At 36.2% G+C, this 13,291-nt stretch overlaps 1 protein-coding gene across 1 annotated transcript in view; it reads right to left on the bottom strand.

The window, feature by feature from the left end:
• The window catches only part of RABL3 (RAB, member of RAS oncogene family like 3), a 46,540-nt gene extending 34,268 nt beyond the window's left edge, over nt 1-12,272 (bottom strand). Inside the window, exons 1-2 of the mRNA XM_049785954.1 lie at nt 12,222-12,272; nt 8,222-8,313 (exon numbers count right to left, since the gene is read on the bottom strand). Coding sequence (XP_049641911.1) covers nt 8,222-8,313; nt 12,222-12,267 — 138 coding nt within the window. The 5' untranslated portion in view covers nt 12,268-12,272. The remainder of the gene's footprint in view (nt 1-8,221; nt 8,314-12,221) is intronic.
• Between the last annotated feature and the right edge of the window lie 1,019 nt (nt 12,273-13,291).

Below are 13,291 nucleotides of genomic sequence, written 5' to 3'. Positions count from 1 at the left end.
CACTGTGCTATCACTCTGGCCCCAGGAAAAGATTTTATTCCTGATATTCTCTATATGGTCCCCTGAGCCTAACCAGTAAAAACCTAGAACTACTGCTTTGTGTGAACCACAATTACTCCCCTCCATAAATAAAAAACTCCAGGGATAGATAGTATAGTGAGTAGAGTGTTTACTTGCATGTATTTGACCTAGTTTGAATCCTCATCACCACATATGGCAGCGTTTTTCAACCACTGTGCTGTGAGATATTGTATGGTTTGTCATGGAAAAAATTGCAATTTCATCCATAACATGTGGCTTTGGCTCACAAATAGACCAATCATTAGATTATTTCACCATAAAGTGATTATAAAATAATTTCTTTGTGTTTATTTGATTCCTATTCAAGAGAATTACTTTAGATATAGTCAATATAGGCAGAGTTAAATTTTTTTTAACGTTTTCTAATGGTGATGTGCCTTGTGTTTTTTTCTTGAAAAAAGTGTGTCTTTGCACAAAAAGGTTGAAAAACACAGACATATGGTCTCTTGAGCCCATCAGGTGTAATCCAGACAGGAGTAAGACTGGAACACAGTTGGGTGTGCCCCCCAACCCAAATAAATATTCCTCATATCTAATATTGTCTTTTACTTTGTAAAAGATTGAGCTAAACCTCTTTCTCTTTCTTTCCTGCCTACTCACATGATTTGGGGTTTTTGGGGTTTTTTTTTTTGACCACTAACATTCTATTACACTTTCAAAGGTCAGCACTGACTTCATCATCACAGAACCAACTTATTTTCCACCCCCAGTCCTTACATCTCTACAGCATTTCATTAAAAAAAAAATCAATCCTTCTTCATGAAATTCTAATCTCTCTTTGCTTTTGCGGTATTTCATCATATTGGCTATCTTTCTACCTCTTTGATCAATTTCCCTTTGATCCCTCTTTTTTTTTTTTTACCTTCAACTCTAAATATACACAAGGTTCTCTCTTAGCTGTTCTCTCTAAATTTTCTTTTTGAAAATCTCATCAGCTCTCATGACTCAGGATTATCTTTACATGGATAGTTCAAATTCATATTCTCCCATGAGCCTTGGCATCTCATTTTCAAATGCTTTCTGGACAGCTTCAGTTAGAATTGAATAATATTCTCCCTTAACATTTCAAGAACTGAAATTATTCCTTTTCTTTAGTCAAAAGTACATATCCACCCCTTCTTGGAAATTAGTCCAAGTCTGCACACTGCCCAGATCATTTGTTCAACTACTTTCCTTTCATGATGACTATCTCATTTTTGACTTTGATCACACTCATTATAGTGCTTCTCCAAAGAACTTTCTGTGATGACGGAAATGTCTAATATGGTATCTATAGAAATATGCTATTAATGAGAAGTTGAAAAGTAATTAAACTAAATTTTAAATTTATAGTTCAAAGTTAATTGAAAGTGCCACATTGAGTACTGTAGTCATTCCACTATTTAGAGAGTAATTTAACTTTGGACAAATTTTCTAACATCTTTGTGTCTAAATGCTATATGTGTCACACAGCAACATCAATAGAATTGTAGTAGAAAATAAAATGAATTTGTACAAAAATACCAAAAGTAGCCACAAGAAAAAGTGAGTCATCATTATTTCTTTTTCTTTTTTTTTTTTTTTTGGTTTTTGGGCCACACCCGGCGGTGCTCAGGGGTTATTCCTGGCTGTCTGCTCAGAAATAGCTCCTGGCATGCACGGGGGACCATATGGGACACCGGGATTCGAACCAACCACCTTTGGTCCTGGATCGGCTGCTTGCAAGGCAAACACCGCTGTGCTATCTCTCCAGGCCCCGAGTCATCATTATTTCATTTTATTTACTTTTTGGGGTTTTCAGTCACACTTGATATTGTTCAGGGTTTCTTCCTGTTTCTTCAGGGATTAACAAGGATCCCTGAAGAGATTTCAGGGACTGGAAGGCATTGGGGACTATATATGGAAATTGGTCCTAGGTCCCAGAATGTGCAAGGCAAGGCTAAAAACCCAATCTGCTGTACTGTCACTCTGGCCTCCATTGCTATTTTATTTTATTTTTATTTTTCTAGTTTTTGGGCCACTTCTGGTAGTGCTCAGGGTATACTCCTGGCTCTGCGCTCAGAAACTGCTCCTGGCAGGCTCGGGGGACCTTATGGTATACTAGGGATTGAACATGGATTCAGCCATGTGTAAGGCAAAGGCCCTACTGCTGTGAGGAGAATATATTTTTATTTATTTTTTATTTCATTTTTGGGCCACACCCAGTGATGGTCAGGAGTTACTCCTGACTATGTGCTCAGAAATTGCTCCTGGATTGGGACCATATGGGATGCTAGGGGATCGAACCGTGGTCCGTCCTAGGCTAGTGCATGCAAGGCAGAAGCCTTACCGCTTGCACCACCGCTCTGGCCCCAGGAGGACATCTTTTTAAAAATTTCTCTCTATTAGTGGGTAGATCTGGGAAATTGGTGGTGGGAATCCTGCACTGGTGAAGGGGGGTGTTCTTTATATGACTGTAATCATACAAGTACAATTATATTTGTAATCACGGTGTTTAAATAAAGATAATTTAAAAAAAATAAAAAAAATTTCTCTCTATAGTGGCACGTGGTTTTGCTGATCAACAAGAAATTCAGTAAGTGCTGATTATATGCAACGAGTAAATCAGAGTTAAAGTTCCATTAAGGAACGAGAAATTACAAATCAATTTCCTTGTTTAAATTTGTGAAAAGATTACAATTTCTAACTCTTGTTTTTGTAATTAATGGTAATATATTTATATTATACCCATTAGATTTGGGGCTACAGATATAAAAAGAGGAATGAATACCAAAAAATAAAAATTTTTATTTTCCCTGCAGTTCACCTAATACTAAATCCAATATGTAGTATTAATCTGAATTAATAAATTCAAAATGTTAATAATTATGGAAAACATACATAAATATTATTAACTTTACCCAGTACTTGCTACCAAACAATATTATCACCTTTATTATTTCTATTTTCAGTTGACTCTTAACATGTGAAATAAGCTATATGGACTACATTTTATTAAAGTTTGAAGTGTGTATTCATGAATATATGCCAGTTATGAAGATACCATCTCGGGATTATAACACAGAAGTTGTAATTGCAACATAAAGCTGCTATAGCAGAAAGTATCTTCCATGCTACTTCCATAGAGTCTCTACCAGATTTAATAATTCTGATAGAGGAATTATTTACTTTCTTATAATAGTCAAAATGATTTACATTTTATGCAAGCCTTTCAAGTAAAAAATGCCTTTTACTTATCATACTACTTATGAAATGCATTCTTTTCCAAGATGGAAGACAGTGAAATAGCAGTTCAAGATATAATAAAAACTAATAAAAGAAATTTCACATTAAGACTCAATTCTTCCAAAATATGCCACTTAGATCAGATTGGTTTTAATGGAGTAAATTAGTACCATACTAATTCCATTAAAACTAGTCAAGTTATGGTGCCGGAGAGATAGTACAGCAGGTAAGGCATATGCCTTGTATGTGATCAACTTGTGTATGATCCCTGTGCCAAATATGGACCTACAAGCTGCAGAAGTGATCCTTAAGTGCAGAGCCAGGAATAAGCTCAGAATAATGTCAGGTGTGGCCCTAAAATTAAATAAACTAGTCAAATACTTATATGATATTTATCTAAAACTATTGTAATCTTTATTCTAGCCTCTATGGGGGGTAGTTTTATGTACTCCCCAGTGTTCTTTGGCATTACGGAAGGAGTCAGAATGAGAATGGTCTCCGATTTTATGTTCTCCAAAGTTAGAGTTTCCAGAAGTAATTACTATTGTTAACTTCTAAAATTTGGTCAGTCTTGAAAACTAACTAATCTCATTCTGATCTGAAGCCTCAAACTTGCACAGAAGCAAGTTGTGTTGCAGATACAAATTTATAGACACATTTAAGTTGCCACCTTCCCTACATGGTAAAAGTTTTTTCTGGAAATTTCATACCAGCTATACTCAAGACATTATACACTACTATTATTCTTATTTATCATATATTTGGATATTTAATTGCTTTGTCATTTATTTGCTTTTTGCTTCCTTTATACTTCATTCAACCCACACTATCTATCACTCCACTACCGCTTTTCTCATAGAAATCTATGCTTACAAAATTCCATTGTATCTTTAGCCTTGATGTTATTCTAACAACAGATGCCTACCTCTAATCAGAAATCACAACTTTGCTCCTTCCTTCTCAGATGCTATTTCCCCCTTTCACATTCTAATTACTTTTGAGATGAAATAAAGGAATTGCCTTGTTTATTCTCTAAAGTTATGTCTAGAACATTATTTTCTGTCCTAATATTAAAACAACAAAGCAAAACAAACTGTGTTCCTTAGAGCTTTCACGTTACCTATATATACTCTTTTATCTTATTGATAACACTATATAAAAATACTAAATTTATAAAAATGTCAAATCCTTCAAACAGTCTAAATATCATTAATATATATGCAGCAATTATCAAATATATAAATAAAAATGAAAAGAATTAAAATGATAAATAGAAGTCTCCACACTGGCAATCTAAAATTATAATACTCATTTCTTAGCAATCATGGAAACAAGCAGGCAAAAAAAAACCCAAAAACCAAAAGAAAAACAAAATTAACATCAACTTGGTCTAGCTGACATATTTGAAAACTGCAACTCAATTATAGTTTGATAAAGTAAGATTTATAGTATATATAGCATGATATATAGTATAGTATATTTAATGGCATATGAAATATTTACCAACATTGACCAAACAATGGGATTTAAAGCAAATTTCACTGAATTTCAAAAGTTAAATAAAACAATGTTTGTTCTAAGTACAAAGTAAATAATATCTAAACTGATGATTAAAAGATAACACTTCTAAATGAAATCAAATCACAATGGAAACTAGTATTTGTTTTGTTTTTGGGCCACACCCGATGACATTCAGTGGTTACTCCTGGCTATGCGCTCGGTATCTATAAAAAACAGTAAGAAGACATCTTAAAAAATTAAGAAACTGAGGTTCCATATGATCCAGTAATCCCACTCCTTGGTATCCATCATATGAACCCAGAAATATTTAATTCAAAAAGATATTTGCACTTCTAAGTTCCCTGCAACACTATTCACAATAGCCAAGATCTATCTGGAAACAACCCAAGTGTTCAAAAGAGATGAGTATATAAAGAAGTTGTGGCATATATAGACAATGACCTATTTACTCAGCTATGAGAAAAGACAAAATCTTGCCTTCATTTTAATTTGGATGGAACTGGAGGATAAATGAATGAAGTGAGCCAAAGTGAGAATAAATAATGTGGGGCATAAAGAAACATAGCAAGAGAATAAAAAAATGGCCAATGATAATAGACCCGAGAGTTGGTCTATAGAACTAAATTTGCTAAGCGAGGGTAGGGAATCAGAGGAATCTAATGATAATGATGGAAGGGTACTAATGTATTCGTGGCAGGTATGGTACACCAGCAATACTGCATTACCGAATCATTAATATTAGCATTATGTTAGTCATGGTGCCTAAATAATAAATAAGAAAGTACTGGGGCAGCAGAGATAGTACAATGGGTGAGGGATATGCCTTGTATACAGCAACCTGGCATCCAATATGGTCTCCTGAAGCCCTCCAATAATGATCCCTGAGTGCAGAACCAAGAGTAAGGCTTGAACAGAGTTGGGTGTGATCCCATAAGACAAAACAAATTAAAAAGAAAGTATCATGAACACATGAGAATGCACATGTACACACACACACACACACACACACACACACACACACACACACACACACACACACATCTAAAAGAAACTGTGGCCAAAGAGATATCCAAAGATTAATTAAAGTGCTTGCTTGATTTTGATTTGGTCCCTGGCACTGTCAGGAGTGATTCTTGAGCACTCAGGAGTATGTTCAGAGCACTGCCTGGTGTATTTCAAAATTAGCCACAAGAAAAAGAAACCACAAATAATACTGAAAATATCTAGAAAAACAAGGAAAACCATAACGAAAAATTGAGATATTTTGAAAAAATCTGAAAAATAATCTAAAGGAATATTAGTAATTAAAAATTAGCTATTGGGGCTGGAGTGAGAACACAGTGGTAGGGTGTTTGCCTTGCATGCAGCTCACTTAGGATGAACATGGGTTCGATCCCTGGCATACCAATTGTTCCCCTGAACCTGGCAGGAGCAATTTCTGAGTGCAAAGCTAGGAGTAATTCCTGAGCACCTCTGCATGTGCCCCCCCACCCAAATTAGCTATTTAAAATGAAAACCTAAAAAAATTAGACAAAGCTAAAGAGATTATTAAATGGAAAGTAGAAATGATTGTATCATTCATACAATGTCAAGGAGAAATACAACGGTAGGGCATTTGCCTTGCAAGCGGTTGACCCAGGACCAACGGTGGTTCAAATCCTGGCATCCCATATGGTCCCCGTGCCTGCCAGGAATAACCCCTGAGTGCAGCCGAGTGAGGTCCAAAAACAAAAAGAAAAACAAAAGTAATCCACTGCTAGATATAAGTCAGCACATAGTATAGAAGATTAAAGATGATCAAAACAATCTTTAAAAGCAGCGAGGTAAGTATCTTAAAAAGAATATGAATTAGGTGCCTGGAGTGGTGGCACGGAGCACTAAGATGTCTGCCTTGCCGGCGCTAACCTAGGATGGACTGGGGTTTGATCCCCGGCGTCCCATATCCTCCCCCAATCCGGAAGGGTTTTCTGAGCGTCACTGCGTGAGGCCCCCAAAAAACAAACAAAAAAAAGGAATAAGAATTAGACTGATAGAAAACTTCTAATTAGCCACAATGTACCATGTAACATACTATACATTAATATTCAAAGAACTGGGAGGGAACCAAGAGAATACAGTGATAGGACACTTGCTTTGCATGTTTCTGACCCTAGTTCAGTCCCTGGCACCACATATATTCCCTTAAGCACTATCAAACGTGACCACTGAGAACAGAGACAGGAGTCGTCACTGGATATAGCCCAAACACTGAACTATCTCTGCTTCCCCCAAAACAACCAACCAAAGGAAAAGAACTGGCAATATAGTTTATTATCATTCCTTTCCTAATTAACTAGATTAAGAAACAAATAATAGGGACTAGAGAGATAGTATAGGGGTTAAGGCATCTGGCTTGCATTGCTTGGCATTGCCTATGGTTCCCTAAGGAGTGGCCTGAGCATTGAGCCAGAAGGCCTGAACACTGTTGGATGTGGCCTCTAATATTCCAAGGAAATAAATAATAAAAGAAAAGATATTCAAAAAATGCAGAAATATAGGAGAACTGGGGACATAGTTTAATGATAGCACATTTGTCTTACATGTCTGAGGCCCATATCCCTGGCACTTTAAATAAATAACTAAAAAGAGAGAAATAGTTCTTTCTCTATTTTCTGAATCAATGAAGAGAAACATAAGACACAGTCTGGTCTACATAGTATTAACAAAAACTAATAATATCTGAGAAAAAACTTAATTCAATGAAAACTACACTTGTGTTTCTTAAATTTGTGACCTAAAATTACTAGAATTGTATTTCTCCTTGACGTAGTATGGGTGATACAATCATTTCTGCTTTCCAGATTATTATGATCTGCTTTTCCAGATTATTAATAATCTTAATAAAAATAAAAAATTTAATTTAACATTAATATAAAATTAATAAAGCCTAGCTGTTCTTCTTCTGGTTTATGGGCCACATCTGGCGACACTCAGGTGTCACTCCTAACTCTGTGCTTAGAAATTAATTGCTCTTGGCAGGCTTGTGGGGGACCACATGGGATGTGACATTCAAACCCAGGCCTACCCTTGGGTCAGCCATGTGCAGTTGAATGCCCTACCACTGTACTAGCACTCTGACCCCTTATTTATCTTAAATACAGTATATCAATTTGAAGGAATGTAGTTTGGAGTAGTTACTATTATTATTATTATTTTTGGTTTTGGGGCCACACCCACAGGCACTCAGGGATACTCCTGGCCCTGAGCTCAGAAATCACTCCTGGCAGGCTAGGGGGATCATATGGGAAGCAGGGATCAGACCTAGGTTGGCTGCGTGTAAGGCAAATGCCCTACCTTCTGTACTATTATTGCTCTAGTACCTGGAGGAATTATTTTTAATACAAGCGCTAGAAATTAAAATGTAAGAAACACATACTCTGACATCTACTGAGCAGCCCACAGTCCATGATGGGTTTCCAAGCACTTGGTTTTGGCACAAAAGGTGAACTAATGAAGACTTCCCAACACCTGTAAAAGATAAAAGAACTTTATTCCTAAAATAGACATACTGAAATAAATTATGTGAAGAGTAAAACTGAGACTATGCAGTGATGATAAAGGCTGTTCAAATTGTGCTGACTATTTAATCAACTTTATTGACAAAGAGATGCTGTGGATAGAAGTTTCTTAAAGTTAGCATCAAAATCTGAAGGGCTTGTGAAAATATACAAATGGTGGGCCCAAAAATTTCTATTTAGCACTTTATGGAACCCAAAGATTTTGATCTGCTAGTAAGTTTTCAGATAATGCTGATGCTACTACTTCAGTATTTCAGGATTATTGCTGTAGGGAATTTCATGTGAACTAATATATTTCCTTTTGAGTTATTTAACATGCCTGGCCTATTTTAGAACTACACAATCTCCATAGATCTCTGGACTCTAATAGATGGTTTTCCAGATTGTTCAAATATGGCCAGTGATAGGGGCTCACCCTTTTACAATTTCCTATTTAAATTGCTCCAGTTCCATATAGTGATTTTTAAGATGGCCAACCATTTGGCTTTTAGAAAAAGAAAACAATTTTTCTCCTCTACAATTTGACCTTTCATAAGAAGGCAGGTCAGACAGATACTTTATTTTCTTTGAATTCTCCTGTTTTCAGAATTTTCTATACAGTTATTAGCATTCTGAGATTTGATGAAGAAGAAAGGGAATAAATACTTCCTGTAGATCCAAATAAATTCAATGAACAGTATTATGGGGATGCCAAGTGTAGTTGGTAAATCTTTATAAATCACTATTTAAAAAATTTAATCTGTATCTTTATGTGTGTTATCTGTAATTCCTAATTTTATGGTTATAGAACAATCTAGAAAGTATTTAGAAAGAGGAAAATACCTTAAATGTATTATTGTTAACATGTAGATTTGATTCAAAAGCAGTTTTTCTATAAGCAGGCTGCTACTATATACATATATTATATACAATAAAATGTCTTTGCTTACACAGCTGGTTCTAACTAAATTAGCATTTTTCAACCTCTTTATACCTGTGGACTAGCTCTTATCCTGTCATGCATACCCATTCTTGGATCAGTTATAATCAAGGTGGCATAATCAAAGTCTCTACACCTGCGGACCAGTGAGGAAACATCTGCTGATCTAATTATCCTACTCATTCTTTCTTCCAAGTCTTGAAGACTTTGTTCTTGAACATTTGAGTTATAAAGAATATTCCATACATCTAGAACTAAGTAGACCATCTACTATCCCTCTGGTTCTCTATTGTATCCTGCATAATTTTAACAGGGCATTTAAAACACATCATCACACTTGTCTTTATTACTTTATCTGTGTATTGGCTTTATTTCCTCAGTTTAAGTTCTTCAATATTTTGATTTAATGCCTTTAAAATACTCCAGTAGTCAGAACAGAGCCTTGTTCTATTATATAATATTAATTAAGTATAACATTTCTTGACATTTCCCATATTACATGATCTTCAGAAACGTTTTTCATGTTTCCATAGCAGTCAGAGCGAAGATACAATAATTTATGTAACCAATCCCTCATTAATAGTATTTAAACTTTCACTTTGCTAAGAAAAATATGTTTAAACTTTTAATATTAAACATTATTCCCTTAATATACACACCAGAAGTGATATAAATATGTAAATGTGTAAAAATAATTCCAAGGTTTTGATATAGTGGCAATTTTCACCAACTTAGTGTACCACCAGCCAGATACATAAAGTTGGTAGGTCTGGTTTGTACCTTGAGAATGCAGTTGATTTTTTTCCCCTAATTTGATAAGAAAAAACTATGACATTTTCCTATAGTTTGCAATTTTTTATATTCTGATAAAGGCATAGCATAGTGATAATTTTATTGTTATCTTTTCTTTATTATGAAATATTTATATTTAGGTTGTTCATTCATCTTAAAACTTTAGTTTTAACAGCAATAAAACTGCTGTAGACATTGCCATCTCATGTAATTGAATCAAACGTTTCCCAAGATTTCCCTTTTATTTTTATTTATTTAATTTTTTGCATACAGGTAGAATTTTCTGGTACCCAAGGTTAGCTCTATTTTACTTACCATATTGCATCTGATATGGACACTTAGGGCATATTATTGACTTTTGCTTTTCCATCTAGGTTTGCTTATGTTACAGTCATATACCAAGGGTAGTTATTGACTTGCTGTATTTAAGCTTCTAGTTAAGTGCAGCTGTTTCAGAATACAGGGGTTACTCCTGGCTCTGCTCTTAGAAGTTGCTCCTGGCAGGCTCAAGACCATACTGAATGTCTAGAATAGAGTAACATCTGGGTGTGGCCCAAAACCCAACATAAATAAATAATAAAAATAAAATAAAGTAAAACTAACTATGGAATAATACATATTACTGCATAACCTATCCCACCATCTTAGAGAAACTATTCTTTTTTTTTCAACCATCAACAATTTTTATTTATTCAAAGTACATAGTGACAGTGAATTAGGGCAATTCCCACCACCAGTGTCCACGTCCTTCTGCACCTGTTCCCAGCATGCTTCCCTTACCTCTACCCTTAGCCCCTGGACTACCATCGTAACAGGTCCCTTTTGTGTATAACTTATTGTAGTTTGGGTCTCTTGATTCTATTGTCGTTAATTTTTAATGTTGTCCTTATGAGAAATAATTAGGCCAAGCTCTATTTGTTTACACAAGAAAACCCTGAAATCACTAACTCCCTAATATAGAACACCCTGGAGCAATGTAGGTGCTACAGCTCTAATAATCATCTCACAGGGTTTTACATCCTCAACAATATTTTGCCTTGTCAACAATCAAACTATGACGAGGACGATCAGCAATTCTTTCCCGAATAGTTAAATGAGAATTTATATCTAGTTTAACAAACTGACAACTATTTCATGACAATACTATCAACTATCCTCTTTTGGATAATCTAGCCTTACAGTAATTCTTATGAACTATAAGAAATATAGAAATGAAGAAAAGTGCCAAATTATGAAGCCGCTAAACCTGACTTTAATTCAATCCTAGAGTTTTCAGTTGAAAACTAAGATGAAAGCAGCTTAGAAACCTACCTACCTACCTTTCATCATTTAATAATATAAACTGGTGTTTAAGTACATACATGATGGATTCAAACAGATTCTGTCATTGATGTGTCTCTGAAATCTTCTCTTCTGGAAAAATGGATGGACCCCATCCTGAGATATTACACTTAAACACTTTGAAGATACATAGTTCCAGCATCCCAATACTATAACTTTCATGAGATCAATAGTGATATTAAGTTATTGATTTATATAAAATGTGTCAACATTTAGAGGGCTCATATCAATCGAAGCTTTCTTTTATTTATTATTTTTGGGTTTTGGGTCACACGCGGCAGCGCTCAGGGGTTACTCCTGGCTCTTCTATGCTCAGAAATCACTCCTGGCAGCTCAGGGGCCCATATGGGATACTGGGATTCGAACACCGACTTTCGGCATGCAAGGCAAACACCCTACCTCCATGCTATCTCTACTGTGTTCCATATAATTCCTTATTAAAATATAATAAAGACGCTAACTTTTGTAACCTTAATACACCACCTAATATTCCGTATCTACACATCTCTTTGTTTTTTTTTAAAACAAAGATATACAAACTACAGGATAGGACCATCCAGGAAACCAATGTAAAAGGAGAGAAGGTGGAGAAGGCCCATGGACTTGGCGCCCCCAACCCATGGGACGCCAACGAGTCATCAAACAGAGCAAAGTCCTCTGGGAAGTGTAGTCTTTTGGTCTTGAAAGGGATTTCTGTCACCGCTCGACGATCCAGTTGAAGGATAAAAGCAATGAGGGGAGAAAAACTTATATTATAGAACAACTCCTAAGTGTTAGGAACCCTAAAAGTGGGTTAAGTAGCTCACCTGAGTCTCCCAACACTAAGACCTTAACCCGATCCAGGGACGCCATCTTGCCTCTGCCTGCCCGAGGTTCACGCCTTTTCCTGCCTCGTAGGCCAATCACGCTCGACTAAAGGGCTGATTCTTCAATTTCATTGGCTAATAGGATTTTGACAGTTTTGATTGACGGCTGCTTTTTCTTCGGCGCGTTCCAAAGTGGTCGCGGGAATAAGACGTTTCCTCGGTCGCTTAGGTGACGTGGCTCAATTAAGTCTGGTTAGTTGAGGCTCCCAGGGACGCTGTAGTGGGAGTGAGTGTTCGCGGCTTCGCTTTGGTAAACCTCGTTTCCTGTTCCTTGTGTTCGTTTCTACCCCTCCTTTTCACTCTTCTTTAATCCTCTCTCATCGAGGTTCTCTCTTGGGCCCCTCAAGATTCCCCCTGACCCAGGATTGGCCTGTTGAGGCCTCGGGTAGAAAGGATGGACTTGGATGTGGGACTTAAGGATGCAGAATTGAGGGCCTGGAAGTGGGGAGGAATCAAGATTTATAGACTGAGCCAGACTTGCTGGAGCTTTCTCGGTTCTTTGCTTTTTAATGGAGGAAAGGGTGGAAAATGCTTAAAATCTGGTTCCCTAGAAAGCCTGTGAAGTGTATAGAATCCCTGTCTATGTTCTTGAAGAGAAAGCTGGTAAGGGTGGGCATGTTGGCACAACACGTATTTAGGAGATATATTGCAACTTTAGAGGAACATTTGACTTGCTCAGTGCTGGGTGTTGGTAAATCACTGGTGAACAGAATTAAGTCCCTTGTTTTAGGTAGGCAGGGAGAAACTGCACATTTCTATTCACTGTGAAAATTAGGAAAGTTAATAGAACGTTTCGTGAAAGAAGCCCATTCCTAGAAGGTTTGTCTCTGAAGCTATTGAGATTTGAGATGTGAAAGATCCTTAGAAGAGAGTTGAAGGTTTAGTTTTTAGGCCGAGAGCATACAGCACATGGAAAAAGTAGGAGTGAGGAAATGATTCATATAATTGGGAGACTCCTAATGTGAGTGGAAAAGAATGTAGACAGTACAAAGAGGGCATTCTTTTTTTTT

Source organism: Suncus etruscus, chromosome 13, assembly GCF_024139225.1.
Source record: "Suncus etruscus isolate mSunEtr1 chromosome 13, mSunEtr1.pri.cur, whole genome shotgun sequence".
NCBI classification, from domain to species: domain Eukaryota; kingdom Metazoa; phylum Chordata; class Mammalia; order Eulipotyphla; family Soricidae; genus Suncus; species Suncus etruscus.
Note: the sequence above shows the minus strand (reverse complement) of the source record. Positions and strands in the feature narration are given on the sequence as shown.